Genomic DNA, 17,152 nt, shown 5'->3' with positions numbered 1-17,152 from the left:
TCTCATTCTAGTACTTTATGCTCAGAATTCATACTCTTCATGATTATAATCTATAATAAATCATTTTAAAAATACATTAATTTGATTTCAGCTTATTTGTAAGTAAGCACATACTGTACATAACTCCACTGGAGTTGGGTGGCCAAAAATGTAAAGAAAGAAATTAATTAAATACACAATTCTATGTGTGGTGCCTAAAAACCCATCAGAATATCATAAAATGTATGCAATGTATACATCCCCCAGTGTCCAGTGCAGCTTATTAAGTGTGTATTGCATTATAGCATAGGGTACATTCACACATGATAATTGCTTTTATACATACCAATACAGTTTTTGCCATCTGGAGTTAGTTCATAACCTTCATTACATAAACATTTGAAAGAGCCAATTTCATTAAAGCATCTTCCATTTCTGCACAACTGCCCAAAGAAGGAACTGCACTCATCAATATCTATAAATAAGCAAGAAAAAGTTAGGTATTTCTCATGAGTTCAGTACAATGGAATGCATATGTAGACAGAGTTAACATATTAAGGTATAAACATATCTAATGGATAGTGTCATGGAAACAACAAAACATAGCCTGGTAAGGAAAGAGGACTTTGTACGCGAAAAATAATCTCTCTAGCACTTTAAGAGATATGGATTATTTAAAGAAAATATGTCCTAACAACCAGGAAATACACTGAGACAAGGAACTGGTCTCTAATATTTATTGCTAGTACTTAACAGGAATCCTAACAAACTGAAGAAGCGTGGGAAAACCCAGACATATAACCCCCAAGGGTTAAGGCGGTCCCGATCTGTGTCTCTTTGAATGGCTGAACAATTCATCAGTGCTACGCATGCGCTTGACAGTCTGGATGGGAGCCCCCTGCTCGCCATCCTTACTCATGACAAAATATATTACTAGACAGTTCTTTATCTTTTAATGTTTCATACACAAAAGAAACGTATTTCAGGAGGACCAGAAATATTTGTATATACATTCTGATCTCCATCTTTTGTACATATACAGAAGCCAGAATGACTGCAGCACTTTGTGGCAGAAAGTCAAAGGGAGGCTGCTTTGAGTAACTCTTTGATTGAAGCAAAATATTCCTTCTAGTCTTTGCACACAGCCCTAATAGCTGGTATCAGCTTCCAGTATGTTATCTAGTTCAGGAAAATGCTAGGAGCAGGAAGAGTTAAATTGAGCTGAAACAGTCCATTCCCATTCACCTACTGGATAGTGGAAAATGAGCAGAGCATTTCAGTTTGGTGGAGGAAAGAAAATCTTCCACTTTCAGGGGAGGTATCGGTTGGGGAAATAGATAGCACTATTATACTCTGGTTGATACTTTAACTGCTGGCTGGGAATATTTTATTTATTATTTTATTTATTAGACAGATTTATAAGGCCCCCCAACTCACACACGGTGACTCCGGGCGGCTTACAGAATTAATATGCTGGAGGGGTATGGCAGCAAATCAGAGGATAAAACCAATCACCTTGCCTAGTTGGCTGGCACATTCACAAATCAAGACACCTCACTTTGGCAGCGATATTAAATAGATGCAACAGAGACAGGACACAGATTGGCAATGGGGACAACCAATACAGTTTGGGTTGATTTATGAATCAGAGGATAATACTTCCACTCAACAGTAGAGATAGTACTATGTGGAATTCTACAATATAGATGCCAGAGAGTAGAAGTGCAACCATGTAATTCTACTCTCTGAAACCATTACACTGACGGATCTACCGTAAAACATCACAATCTCCACCTGCAGAAACGATTCAGAAGATTCTGTGGTTAGTGAGGGTATCAAAAGCTGCTAAAAGTTCAAGCAGGATCAGCACAACACTCCTTCTACTTCTCTTCAACAAAAGGAAATCTATCAGGGCAACTAGGGCCAATTTTATCCCGAAATCTGCCTAAATCCAGACTGCGACTTCTTTACAGTAGCCACCACATTCTTGAGTGACTTGCCCAAAAAAAAAAAAAAAAGTAGGAGGATTATTTGTAATTGGTTAGAAGTAAATCTCCAAACCCAGAAAACATATTTTTAGAAAGGAACAGAATATTTGTTACTTCACATATGAGCCAATTAGGGATCTTTCTAGCAAGAAAGTTTGGTAGAATGTCCTCATATTATCTACCATTCTTATAAAGGGCTGGTGTTTGACCCAAATTGGTAGAACAGAAATACAAGAAAAGGCCACATAAAACAACAACAAAGAAATAAATGTGAAATAACAACAAAAAATAATTTATGCTTATTCTGACTAGTTAAAAGTATAATCATAAAGACTGAATAAAGTGAAATTGAAAGATTATCATACTTTTTTCTGATTATAGGACTGAAATAAATATTACACCATTTCCATGTTTTTGTTGGAATGTACCGTATCATCACTCTTTCTAAATTATAATATGCACTATTTATTCATTCTCTTACCCATACAGTCATTATTATGAGTTAGCTCAAATCCGGGATAGCACAGACAGTTATATGATCCAACTGTGTTTTTACAAGTTCCATTTCCACAAGGGTATCTTTCACATTCATCAACATCTACAGATAGAAAACATTAATACCAAACAATTATTCATAATAAAATTTAATTTTGTATTTGCTTGTTCATTTTACTAAGGCTTATATGGCTGTCAGAAAATTATTCTGGGTGCTTACACTTCTCATTACAGTTTTGGGATTAAAAACCAATAAATGAACAACAAAACTATAGCAATAGTCATCATCATCACCATCTGTCATAAAACTGTACTCAATAGAACAAGTATCATACATCTCAGGGACAACTGAAAAAACTGTCCCCAAAGGTCCTCTAGAACAGCCACATTTCAATAGTCTTCTGAAATATCAGGGAAGCCATCCTTATTTCCATGAGTATGCTGTTCCAGAGAGGAAGAGTCATGGAAAAGGATCAAGCTCAAAGTCCCTGATGGTGACATTTGCTAGGAATTAGGACCCACAGCAAGACTCCTCTGCTCACCCTTATTAGACAAGCAGATTCCACTGAGAAAAGATGGTTCTGCAGATATCCAAGTCCTGAGCCATTAAGGCTTTAAATTTGAACTTGATCTCCCTAGTGCCGTGAGTCAGTAGGGCTATGGGCATTTGATACAATGCCTTGCTAAAATGCTTTGTTCATCATTGTGGTTTTAGTTTGATTCAAATCCAGTCTACAATGGGCTGTATTAATTACACTTTACCTTATGCAGGTTTTCCTTGGGGCCCTGGACTGAACTTTCCATCTGTGGAGTCATGTTCTCCAGAGTAACTTAGTAACCATCTCAGCTACCGTTTTTGGATTTCATCAGCTATTGCTGACAGGTCGCAACACTGCTGACAGATGGTGTCATTTATTATGTGGTCTATCAATGGGAAGCCAAGATAATATGGACAGAATACATTTGGAAGGTTTCCAATTTTTGGATTTCTGGCTGTAGAACCATCTACATTTGGCTTCTTAGAGTAGTAACACGTGCTCTTAATGTAGTAACACATACTCAAGCCCTCCAAGACTGAGTGTTTTGGATCCCCTGGATCTGGGAGTTGGAGAGTTTCCATCTTTGGTTCTGAATGGAGTGGTACTGTCCCATTCAGACTTGGTGTGCAATCTGGAATTTCTCAGGGAGCAGGTGGTAATTGTGGCCAGTGGGCCCTTTCCACAACTGCATTTTGTGTGCCAGCTGCATCCATTCCTAGACCGGGATGCCCTACTCATGCTTTAGTTACTTCTTGATTGGATTACTGCAACATGCTGTATATGGAGCTGCCCTTGAAGACCATCTGAAACTTTCAGTTGGTTCAGAATGCGGTGGCACAGTTTGTTATTGGTGTAGCTCATTATACCCATGTAACACTACTACTCCATGAGCTGCAGTATTATTACCTTTAAAGCCCCACATGGCATAGAACTGAGTTACTTGCAGGACTGCCTTCTCCCAAGAATATCTATCTGATCCACACTCTTCCATAGGGAGGGCAGGCTCTGGTTTCCCTCTTTTAAGCTTTACCATGTTATGGGATCTAGAACAATGGCTGGCCCTGTGCTCTGGAACAATCCCCCCTCCCCCAATATATGACCACACTCCAACTCTGCTTACCTTTAGGAAAGCTGTTAAGACATGACTTTTCCTCAAATGTTTGGGTCTAGTTGAGTAGAGTCCTCTTTTGGTTGTTTTTATTACTGTGTTTGGTCTGTTTTTATATTTTGTATGTTATACTTATATAACGTGTATATTTTAAGTTATTTGGTTCTTTTGGTTTATTGGTTGTTATTCTGCTGTACACTGCTGAAAGCCACATTGTTTGAATTGGGCAGCTTTATAGTTCTCAGTTAACAATCATTCATTCAACGGCCATTTGAAATTATGACAGCGCTGAACGAGGAGACTTGCAGCCGGTCCTTGGAACTGGGGCCATCACAGTGTCCCCACAGTTGCACAATCACAATTTGGGTGCTTGGCAACCAGCTTACAGTTATGACTGTTGTGGCATTCTGGGGTCATATGATCTCTATTTGCAACCTTCACCGTCAGCTTCTGACAAGCAAAGTCAATGGGGAAGCCAGCAGGAGGTTGTAAATAGCAATCACATGACATCACACCTAATGATCGCAGAGGATTTGCCTAACAACTGCAATTCGAACTGCTGGAATGGTCTTAAGTCAGTGTGGACATGTGACATAACACTTTATGACTGCATCACTTAATGACGAAGTTCCCAGTCCCAATTACCATCATTAACCAAGGACTACCTAAAAATCCAGTCAATAAAATAAATAAATAAACAATTTTTGCCATATAATTTAAAGGGCTTTAAAGGAAAAGATTAGCACTTGAATTGCCCTTCAAACCAAACTGGCAACCATTGCAGCTCCCTAACTAGTGGTGTCACAAGGGCCAACCATGACACACCAATGACTACTCAACTGCTGCACTCTAAATTAGGATAGCTTCTGAATGTTCTTCAAGGAAAGACCATGCAATAGTCTTGATGTAAGTGACCTTTCTCAAAATCTCTTGGTGCAGGAATAGTTGCAGTTGGTGTACAATATCAGGCTGTGTAAAGGTCACTATGGCTAAGGTCTCCACCTGCTCTTCCAGCAGGAACTGTGAGTCCAAGAATACTGCCAAGTTGCTCCACATGAGGGAACACAACATCATCCGCGACCAAAGAAGAAATGGTATTAGAATCTGTTGGTTTCTGAATCCACAGCCACAGATCTTGTGGGAATTGAGGCTAAGCCTGTTCCTCCTCATTGAGACTCTTAAATCCTCCTGGAACCAAGACAGAACTTCAACTGGATTTACAACTGGCCAGAATGGAGATGTGTAACTGGGTATTATCAATATACTAATCTTCACCTGCCAATTGATGTTCAGTTCCAATAGTGTTATATGATTTGATTTGACTTGATTCATATAATACAGTCTTAACCAATATTTGTCTGTCAAGGAATTCTGAGAGTTGTAGTCTCAACACTCCTGGTAAGTAACAGGTTAGAAAGTTTGACATAAGACAGTTTTTAATTATAACATTTTATCTGTGCATATGGAACTTATAGTTCTCTGAGATCTATGCTGTTGCCATCCAATCTTCAGTTTAGCAATATTCTAGATTTTTAATTTAAGGATTTTATATATTTATTCATATACCCATGCACATAGTTTGATCGTGGGATGCCTTGAAACCATTTTGACAGATGCAGTAGTAGCTCCCCTCTTTATCCACACATGTGCCATGACTACATACATTCGGAATTTCCTGGCATTCATTGCGATCTAAAACAAAATATAAAACACATGATGTACATATTTATCTATGGCGTTATAGTTTATCTATTACTTGTAATTCCGCTTTTAGAATCTGATGATTATTAGAGCTATTCTATTTTCTGAATCAGCAGCCTTTGGAAAAGCTTTCTTCTCTTTGCATGTTAAAATCAATATATTAGCTATACTGAAGAAAATTACAAGGGTGCTTTCCCTACTACATTTTGCTGCTTAGGTATTTAAAAAAATGTGAAATGAAGCATACATTCAGTATAGAAAACTGGAAAATTTGTAGCTAAAATGAAAATTAAGCAAAATGCTGACCACAAGTGACTCCTTACCAATGCAGGCACCATTGGGTGAAAGTTTGAAACCTGTAGCACATTCACAGCGGTAACTACCAGGGCTGTTGATACAATCTGCATTTCGTTGACAGAGATTATCGCCATTGCTACATTCATCAATATCTGTAACATCACAAATCCATGCTTAAGAGTCAATATATGTGTTTTATCACTATGAAACATTCAGGCATTTTCTATACTGAGCAAGGAACAGTCAGTATGAATCAGGTAAAGCACTTTTATATTCCATTAATTTTAATCAAACAATTTAAACATGAATTCTACATTCCAGCTGAAATCTAAAATCTAAATGCATTTATGATCAATATATCTGCCTAGCATTTTACAGTACCTGGTATGTTATTTAAGACATAAATAGTAATTTAATTTGTTTTTTAATTAAAATATTACAACATTGTCAGGAGTTAAATACGCATCTTTGCAAATATATATTAAAATGATAACTTAATGTAATAGAAAAATTATCAGGACTATTAAAAATTATTGAATAAACCTTTCATTTTGCTTCTAGCATAGCAAATAACAGGAACATGAGCATAACACTTCCTAAGGAACACTGATGCTTACAAGAGGGTTATTACCTCCTTTTTTCTCCTAAGCAGGAAATCAGATTAGCAAAATAAACATTACCTTGCAAAATAAGGTAATACACAGACTGGCTTATATTAGGAAAAGAAGAATAACTGATAATAATGTTTAAAAGTTAATAGACAAGCTGAAGACTAATATTGCAAAAACCAAGCCAGAAATCCAATGAAATGCAATGAAATCTATTTTTCAAAGACAAACATCCTTTTCTCTTTTCAACAGACATTACAATTCTTATATATTCTAACAATTAGGCTCTCTTTTAAGGGAACATTCACAAAGTTCCAATCTAAGGGAGAATATATACCAACATGCCACAAGTATTTCATCTTGTGCATTTTTTTCTTTTCTGGCCCACTCATTTACAGTAGATTATTGTGGGGTAATGGTAATTTGGTAGTGCAATTGTGTAAAATCTGCATAGTCTTGTCAATGCATATACCCAGTTATTTGCACCAGTTTGAAACACATACAGTTCCTGTTATGGTCAGGATATACAAGAAAGTACATCACCTTCACAGACCAAGAGCAGATCATTGTAGCTAAATCCTGTAGGGCATTCGCAACGAAAACTTCCAATTTGGTTAATGCAAACACCATTTGCACAAATACCTGGAATCTCTTTACATTCATCAATATCTGAAAAATGAATATTCATTAGTCAAATGCATGGGTTAATATGCCAACAGTCCATGTGCTGTCTCAAGTTTCTTCTAGGAAGCAAACTAAAATAGTACTAAAATTTTACATAAATGAGCTGAAATACAGACATATAAAATATTGCATGGCAGTTAAAATGGTAACATACATTATTTCAATTTAATTAATATACTTTTAGCACATTTAGGAATTTTTCCAAGAGAAAATAAATCCATAAAAAGCTACACTACAAGAGTAGGGAATCAGAATAGGCTTTTCCCTTATAATAATAGTTTACATACATATGGAGATGTTTATATAGATGTAATTTATTGCAAATAAGTGACTCACTTTAATGAAAGATACTAATCTGACAGACGCTTGTGCATATCTACATATGTAAATATCTGAACATGCTTCAGTGTATAATTAAAATATAATTTAGGCAGAGGGTGTTGAGAAAACACTGTAATATCTAAAACAGTATAGAAGAGAGGTCAGAATTTTATTAATGACTTTATTTTTGGAAGGTAATTAAAAATAAAAGAGGTTTGCTTATCACAGTCTTACATTCTTAGCTTATGTAGTTTAAATAACACAATAGCTTTCACACTTACCGACCGCTTTTCCTGTATGGATGTCAAAGGTGAAACCAGGAATATTTCCACACAATGTTTTGAATTCAACTTAAGTGACAAAAAAAGGGGGGGATTTATATTTATTCCAATTCTTTTAAAAATACTTTATAGTTTTATTTTACAATCCTTATAATTATTTAATTGATCACTTTATTATCACTTGCATTAAAATTCTCCTAAGCATGAGTAAAAATTCCAGAAGGTTGTAGAAACCATCTCAAATAAAAGCCCCTTTTCTAATCCTCAGGATTTTTCTAGATGGAAAGCCTTTTCCAATTCTTGCTATTGTCTGGCTGTCATTTTTCCAAGTTTTCAACTGACTTGAAAAAAATGTCTGAGTTATTTGGTATGAGGAGAAACTCAGATCACTTCCAGAATAATCTGGAGATAGAGAGACATCACCCTTATTTTTGAGATTTGTGATGTTCAATACATGAATAAAGTCAACAAGGATGGGACACTTCTGGCTGTATATGTATATTGTATTTTATTAAGTTGTAAATACATCTAATTTTCAAAGAATTAATTATTATTTTTAAACAATATGTTATCTCATGAAACCACTGCAGAGGATTCCCATATTAGTCTTATCATATGCCAAATGCACATCTGTACAGAATATTTTTTTTATTCATTCTCTTTGTTCAAGCCATTTAATATGATTCTTTATTGTTTATAATAAAGATACTACAAACACTAACACAGATAGTGTTACCCAAGTTAACTAAATAACACATTTAATACACTGGAAAAGAACATGCATACTATAGAAAATAAATAAAATCCATTGCAAGAGTTAGACAAGTATACCATTATTTCTAAAAGTAGTACAATTATATTCCAGTAATTTTAAACTATTTTTAAATAGTTCGTTCACATCATTAATCTAGTACTTTCCTTCCTTGGGTTAGCAAAAAAAAACACCAGAATTAGAGAAGAAACAAGGAAGTATAAGAACCAGTAATTCTGAAGAAAATACTGCATTACAAACTGCACTGTTCCATCTTCCATATAGGAATATTTTCTTCAGCCACAATTAAACCCATTATATAATCCAGATATTAGCTATAATACTGATTAGTCACTGCAAGATAGGATTGCAGAAAGATATAGTAATTGTGAATTCCTGCCTTTTTTTGAATTACTCAGTTCTCCCATCAAAATGCAGCAATGGGAGAGGAAAGCATTAACCACTGAAGGAGGATGGCATTCTGATTTCAATTCCTTTTCTTTCATTGCTATCTAAGAATCAGAATTTTTATTTTTAACACATTTAATTCTACAGGAAATAAAGCACAATACTGGAAGGAAAGAAGGGTTAAAAGTTACTTTCTTCCTTGCTGCCAAGCTAACATCTTCTTATTCTAAAGCTGCCATGATACCCACACTTATTCATTAAATAAATTAAATCATGACACAAATATGTCATTCAAATATAAATTGCTCCAGAAAAACGTAAATGAAATGTTACCTGTTCCTGGAGCTGGGCATGGCTCACACAGCTTGTTCCAGGCTTTCCCAACATTGTAAGTGCAGCAGCACATTCTCTTGGTAATATTAAAGGGTAGCTCATTATCACAAGATGTTCCATTGTAGCTTCTATAACAAAAGCTCTTTCTCATATCTAAACATACAAAAATCACATACTTTTAAAAATATCTTGTAGAGTACTCCAGAAATAAAAGTTTGGGTCTGAATTAGAAACTTTTTCTGTACATACCATACTAAGAGATTTTGTAGCTAACTAAGCTGAATTTTGCATGAAACAGAGCAGAAGATATGATAGATTGATAGACAGACAGACAGACAGACAGATAGATTTCCCATGGTTTATTCAAGCAGATGAGGAGAACAGCTGGACAGGTAGGAAACTTAGCCAGGATAGAAGTATAGGTTAATTTTTAAGTCTTGAATTTCCAAAAGAAAAACTGTATCACAAGATCAAGGATGCTAAGATTCATGTAACTTTTTTTCATATTGAATCAATCTGATATCTCATAGCTCCAAAAATGGCATGATTACAAAATAGGAAGTAGGAATAAAGAAAGAATCACAAATGCACTGTTACAAAGCCCAGGATGTATCTCTACTTTAGACATGTTTCTTCCAATACTCATTGCTTCAAAAGTAATTTGGACAAAACAACGTGTAGAAAGTGTTCTAGTTTCGTTTAATTTATCTATAGGATATCTAGAGTAGATATGTAGTGGGGGTATCTGTATGTGCATGTGTGTGTATGTATGCATACAAATTAATAATAAATATGAATATATACATACATTCATATATAATATACACATTTACCTGAAAGTAAATCCCACTGAAAAACTGGAGCTTAATTCCAAGTAAATTTAACTTAGTATTAGATTGTATGTTTCCAAGGGTATATTTAGCAAACAATAGAAATAACAGCCAAGATTTGTTTTAACAAATATACCCAAGTTTAGCTGGTGAGCCAGTTTGGTGTAGTGCTTAAGACACCAGGCTAGAAAGTGGGAGGCCATGAGCTCTAGTCCCACCTTAGAGACAAATTCAGTGACAATGGGCTAGCCACTCTCTCTGAGCCCTAGGAAGCAGGCAATGGCAAACCACTTCTGAAATCTTGCCAAGAAAACTGCAGGGACTTGTCCAGACAGTCACCAGGAATCAATGCTGACTCGAAGGCACAAAATAATAGCTTAGCTGACCTTAAGTAAGATTTTCCAGTGAAACACCTCACCACATATGATGCTTCTACATAAATGCTGCTTTGGTGCAAACCCTGCTTATAGTCTCTGCATGCTATTAAGATAGCTGCATAGAAACAACTATCAGTGTAAACTGGCCCTAAGGTTTAGAAGTTTTAGAAAGTAAATATCGCACTGTGTCAATGTGAAAACGTACCCATACAGTTGTGTCCTCCATTCACCTGCATGTATTCTGGGGGGCAAATACAGGTATAGTTTCCTAAGGTGTTATAGCATGTCCCAGGACCACACACACCAGGATGTGCAACACACTCATCAATATCTGGTGGAAAAAAATCAAGCACCAAAATTAATTTCAATAAGTAAAAAATGACAAATAATAACAAATGTGCAAAAATTAAACATAGAATAGATCAAAGAAATGAAAATTACTGATATTCAAATGAAGCTGAGCTACTTCTGGGTCTACTGAACTGACTTCAGAAGTTAGACATTCTATTATGAATTTCTCAAAGTGACAATAAATAGATCTTTTAATCCGCTGTTTGAGATTTTACTCATCATTTAAAAATCAACAGTAACTACATGGTCCACAAGCTGCATCAATAGTACAATGTTTTCCCTATGCTGCATTCTCTCTAAAAATCACTGCTTGAACCTGACAGATATGCAGTTGGAAAACCAGGGACTCAGGGTACCGTTAGAGTTAACTTTTCCCTCTCTGTTGCAGGCCCAATATAGAACAGGTTCCATGAAGATGGCATTATTTTAAAAGAGAAAAAAAGAAATCAAGCAGGCATGCCAAATTTGAATCAAATGAAATTAATTCAGAGTTCGTATATTCATAAATTAAACTTAAGTACATCAATTGTACTTTACAGTGAATTATACTGTAATTGCTATAAATTAAGGTTTGAATCTTTCTTAAATTATTTGAGCTCTCTCTCTCTCTGTGTGCATGTGTGTGTGTGTGTGTGTGTGTGTGCAAGTTAGAGACCTAAATATATTTTTGAACTTGTTAGTTGAACCTACTTTTGAATAAGTTTCAGTAGAAGGGACAGAATTTGCATTCAACTATTTGGGCTAATATCAAAATGCAAAAAAGGCAGGATTCAATTTCAATTATTTATGACAAGTTCAGTAATGTGATCTGTAGAGTAGCTAGAACCCACAAGCTTTAATTTACAACTCCACATTAAATACCTACATAATATTCTCAGGAGGAAAACAATTGTGAGGCAAAATATTGCTTAAGAATATTGTTTTTCCTTTTTGCTGTAAGGAAAAATAAGATTTTTCACCTTCACAGATTCGGGTTTCTTCACTGAGATAGTACCCATGGGGACATTCACACTGGAAACTGCCAAAAGTATTGATGCAGTTTCCACCTTGGCATAGACCAGGCAATTCTTGGCATTCATCAATGTCTGCAAAGAAAAAGAAGGCCATGTTTTTTGGCTGATGAAAATTACATGAAAGACTATAGCAGACAACTTCTAAATGATTAACTTTTACTTTTGATTATAAATCTGCTTACTTTGTTCTGACAAGAGATCTGGGGAAAAACTGCAAATAAATTATTATCCAGCCAAAGTTAAAGAATATTTAACTCTCATAATTTTGGATGGAAAAATATTAAGTACAATATTAAAATATTAAGCACATTTGACTCCCCTACTGAAATCATTGTAATTAAATCATACTTACTATTAATGTCTGGCTTTATTAATTTGATTTAACCAATCCTAGTGCTTTTTGCAGTGCATTTTAATATATATCCAGTAACCCTTCCTTTTCAGTTTTTTCTACCTTCCAGCAGGAACTAATAATCAAGGAGAGAGCTGCCAATTCATATTTCTAATTAATTTTTTTTCACTGAAGTGATGGTGGAAATTCCTTACAGAATAGCAAAAGTAATAAAATTTGGACAACTAATGTAACAATACCATCTTTATTCCCTTTTAACAGTAAAACCTGCCAAATCCAACAAGAAGTTCTGAGGACCTCAAAGTTCTAAGAGGAAATTTTGAATTGGTGGAAAAACCGTAATAAATGGAAAAAGATGGATTATTACCATGAACTAACTTTTATCTTCCAATCTATACATAAAGATTTTACTGTAGCTTATGCTATGCTCTTTCAGTAGGCACTTGTTCATTCATATCCTCATTCTACATTTGAATGTACTTTCTCTCTAACCTCAATTTCACAAATCTCCCCTTTATAGGTAGCTGACTAAATCTGACACTGCTATAAGCAAAACCCATGGTGGTCACACTGAAAGAAAAAAAATACCTTCTAAGATAATTGTTATAGGATTTGGTCTGAAACCTTCGCCTCCTGGACACAGGGTATTATATTCACCTAGGGATTAAATAAAAGGACAACCAAGAATAAAACAAAGTCATGAGAACTGGTTTCACATGTGGCAGAAGCATAGCAAGGAACGTTGACAAGTTGATGTATCACCTCTGAGAAATGTTTGTTTCCTCATAAGTATTGGTTTACAGAAAGCCTTATTACATGTGTATAGCAATATTATCTGTTTTATTCCTTATTATATTAGTTATTTGTCCTCCCATCTAACAGAGTCATTTTCTTACTGCTATTTACAGGTGGGCATGTCTCGCAGGGATTCCCCCAGGCTTTTCCCAAAGAACAGCAGCAGGAAGAACGACTGACTCCAACACCAATTTCAGTATTGCAGGAGAGACTCCCGTCACCTCTTGGTCCAAATTTCAAGTAACAGTTGCCAACTCTGTTATCTGTACAGAGCAAAGGAAAATAAAGCTGTGTTGATCAGTGTGTCATCTAAAATGATACTGCCCAGACTACTTGTGAGTCAGGCAGGGGACAAATTTAAATAGATAGATAGATAGATAGATAGATAGATAGATAGATAGATAGATAGATAGATAGATAGATAGATAGCATATAACTATGGTAATCAGTTCTAATTTTATCCCTACTGTTAATCTCAGGAAGTTGTTTCAGTTAAAATTCAATTCAATTCAGTTAAATTAAAACCTCTGCGTTTTAATTTAAATTAAGGCTGTTAACACCATAAATATTCCTTACTGGGCTAAAGGCAAAATGAATGAATGAATTCACATTTATTATATAGATACTGACTATCTGCATAATATGATATTGCAAAATGATAACCATGTATTTTACTCCAACATCTCATGCATTCCATTCAGATTAAGATGCAATAAATTCATTTCATTATTTCCACAAGCTTGTGAAACAAAGTTTCGATTACATGATTTAGCTTATGTTTATTGGTGGAATGTAGGAAAAAGACTGTGGGTAATTGCACAAGCATATCAAGCTAGCAAAAAACAAGCTTGATATTTATTTATTAAAAATCAGAAAACATAAAAAAACTCGATTAACTGCCAAAATGGGAAAAAAAGACAGACAAGAGCAGGGAGAGACATGGACAACAGGCAAGAGATAAAAAGAAATTTAAAAACAACAGTCTACATTTTCAGTATTTATCAAAAGGCACATACTTTCCATAGCTGCTGGAAGCAGTACTGTGGGTAATTAGCCTAAAGGGAGTATATCTTTGTTTTTTCTGGATTTAACCCATTTATGTACATAACAGCAACAGAATAGAGATGGAAAGTAGAACACCAGTTGATCTCTCATCCATTCTGCATCATGAAGGAAACAATTTGATGGGTGGGGAGATGCATCCAGTACAGAAAGGTCTACTGTTCCAGAAATGTGTTTAGAGAAGAAACTCAATAAGACTTACATAATAGACTAGGGAACAGCTTGTTTATTGTTAATGGCTACAAAGCACTGACTACGACTATCAGGCTGTTTTTTCACCTAACCTAGCTACCAAACCTAAATATGCATTCTCTTTCATGTGAAATCACCAGGTATATCATAAAACACACTGTGCAATATTACTGTATTTATAATGTGAACATACAGTATATCACATATACCAATGCACAGTATTTTAAGTGCAGAATAAATTTTTCAAAGCTCTATTACAGTGCAGTCATGGGCTATAATTGTGGTTATTTCAAGTTGTTTTATAACCCCCTAATATCCTGCTTGTAAATCTCTTCAAGAACCACTCTGAACACAATGCATGACTTTTAGAAATTAACCTTTTTGCCAGTGAATCCCACTGGATTAGTGTAGTGCATTTAATTAAGTTGAATCATTTGTATCATGAAACATCTGTTGTCACTTTTGTTCTTGCTTTCCACAATAGACATCCAATAGTCTTCCCTTTCTACTTATGTAAAATATTTATATGTGTAATCCTACATACCAACACAGCCAACTCCTGTTGGGTTCAGCTGGAAATCTGGAGGACAGTTACATTCATATCTTCCAGGAGTATTTACACAAAAGCCATTGACACAGTTTATAGGATCAGCACACTCATCAATATCTAAAGTAAGAAATATGCATCTGAAATTTAGCTTAAGCCTTTATATTCATTTCATTATTTGTTTTCATAATGGAAAAAAAAATTCAACACACTTCCTTCTTAACTGTTTACTTCACAAAACCTAGTAATTTCAGCACAAAACTGATTTCTGAAATACTAAACCAATCAAAACTTCATTATATTTTGATTTCATATCTATATTCTAGCAACCATTAGTTTAATGAAAAAAGAAGTAAAAATTAAATTATTTCTTTAAGCAAAATCTAACTATATACAATCTAATTGAATTTCATAGCCATTATAGCATTATTATATCATATCTATAATTATCATTTGGAATAAAAACAATTTTTTTTTCTTGGGCATGTTCATCATTATACTTATGAGAATTATTTATGGTGCATATTTATTAAATATTATGTATTATAATATTGTCTGTAATTTATCAGATGTTACAAGATTTACTGAAACTAAGCTAGGTTTGAACTAAAATAACTATTTTGGAAAAAAATTTCCAATCCACTTCCAGGTTTCCAATGGTAATCCAATATCCATATAATTTTATAAATAAAAATCTGTAAGATAAGTATAAGATTTTGAAGCTGTTAACTTCTCAAGTTCTGAAACAGGTATTAAAACCTTTTCAAAGCCAGTCTGGTTCTTCACACACCAATATTTCAACATACGCATTTTTAGAGAGTTTCTTCTTTAAAAAAATGAAGAGACAGAGAGAAGCATTTTTACTGCTAATCTAACCAAATTCAAATTCAGATAGATCTGCATCTTACTAATCCCTTCATTTTGGCAGAAGAATCTTTGTTACTGGTGACTGCACTGAGGAAGATGAACATATCAAGGGTATTATGGATTGGGATCAAGAGAAGCTAGACAGGTCACTGCAGAGCTCAAAATTCTCCTTCCATCAACATGCCACCACTAGGGCAAAAAAAGGAAGGTAGCTTTGAAACTGGCATATTGATTTTCCATTGCATTGCTTTTAATTGGTGGGAAACTTTTAACAAACAGAACCAAGATGGATATTGCAGTGAGTTCCGCAACGGTAAGTTCCCCTCACCCACATGCATAGAATTGCTCTTAGGAAAACTTTTTCTGTTTAAGCTATTATCTGCAGTCACACCTACAGAATTGTTTTAAAAAGGTAAGTATATGCAAAAGCCTGGCTTCTATTAACTTTTGCCTCTTATCAATTATTTTCCTCTTCATCTTATTATTAGTTTGGGCAGCATTCAATATTTCCTGTGTCCTCAGCAACCCTCACCCTGCTCCCCAAAATTCTTCCAGTGTCCTGGAAGAAATCATGGATAGAGATGGGCATACTATTCCAGTAGTAGACAAACAGTGTTGTATACATATCTCTTTTTTATGCTAATATTGTTCTTTTGAAGACTGTTCATGATGATAGCTATTACCTAATCTGTTAATAGGAAGAATGTATAAATTTGTGTTTGTGGAAATATTTGCTGACAGTCCATATGAAAAAGAAATTATGAAGTATCAATGAATAGTAGTGCAGTGGTAACAGCTTTCTGTTTGTTTCGATAATGTTCCTGCTTTGACCTCTTTACACAAAGGACTAGTTATACACATATACATACACAAACATCCACATACATACCCACCCTGCACACACACATATTTTTATCTGTGTAATTTCATCCAGTTCTATCCAGTTCATAGTCATAGTCATAGTCATAGCCATACACACACACACACACACACACTTACCTGTACAATTTCCTCCAGTTCTGTCCAGTTCATAGCCATCATCACAAATACAGTGAAACATTCCAGGTAAGTTATTGCAAGTACCAAACACGCAGATATTCTGGAAGGCACATTCATCAATATCTGAAACAAGGGATAACGCCAAAAATGATTAGTTACTGTGTATGAATTCGATACCTACCTCAAATAATTTATTTCATAATAATGCATCAAAATGCAGATCTGTGTTTCAAAGGTCTAAGTCTTATGTGTCTATGGCTCCCTGTGGTTTTAC

General features: G+C 34.9%; 1 protein-coding gene across 1 annotated transcript in view; it reads right to left on the bottom strand.

Moving 5' to 3' along the window:
• The window catches only part of FBN2 (fibrillin 2), a 147,609-nt gene that overhangs the window by 29,828 nt on the left and 100,629 nt on the right, over nt 1-17,152 (bottom strand). The window contains exons 35-47 of the mRNA XM_063295264.1: nt 16,879-17,001; nt 15,010-15,132; nt 13,313-13,474; nt 13,005-13,073; nt 12,011-12,136; nt 10,906-11,031; nt 9,494-9,646; nt 8,002-8,070; nt 7,259-7,384; nt 6,134-6,259; nt 5,676-5,801; nt 2,449-2,565; nt 326-454 (exon numbers count right to left, since the gene is read on the bottom strand). Coding sequence (XP_063151334.1) covers nt 326-454; nt 2,449-2,565; nt 5,676-5,801; nt 6,134-6,259; nt 7,259-7,384; nt 8,002-8,070; nt 9,494-9,646; nt 10,906-11,031; nt 12,011-12,136; nt 13,005-13,073; nt 13,313-13,474; nt 15,010-15,132; nt 16,879-17,001 — 1,575 coding nt within the window. The remainder of the gene's footprint in view (nt 1-325; nt 455-2,448; nt 2,566-5,675; nt 5,802-6,133; nt 6,260-7,258; nt 7,385-8,001; nt 8,071-9,493; nt 9,647-10,905; nt 11,032-12,010; nt 12,137-13,004; nt 13,074-13,312; nt 13,475-15,009; nt 15,133-16,878; nt 17,002-17,152) is intronic.

Source organism: Candoia aspera, chromosome 2, assembly GCF_035149785.1.
Source record: "Candoia aspera isolate rCanAsp1 chromosome 2, rCanAsp1.hap2, whole genome shotgun sequence".
NCBI classification, from domain to species: Eukaryota; Metazoa; Chordata; class Lepidosauria; order Squamata; family Boidae; genus Candoia; species Candoia aspera.
The sequence above is the reverse complement of the archived record's forward strand: the minus strand, read 5'-3'. Positions and strand labels throughout refer to the sequence as shown.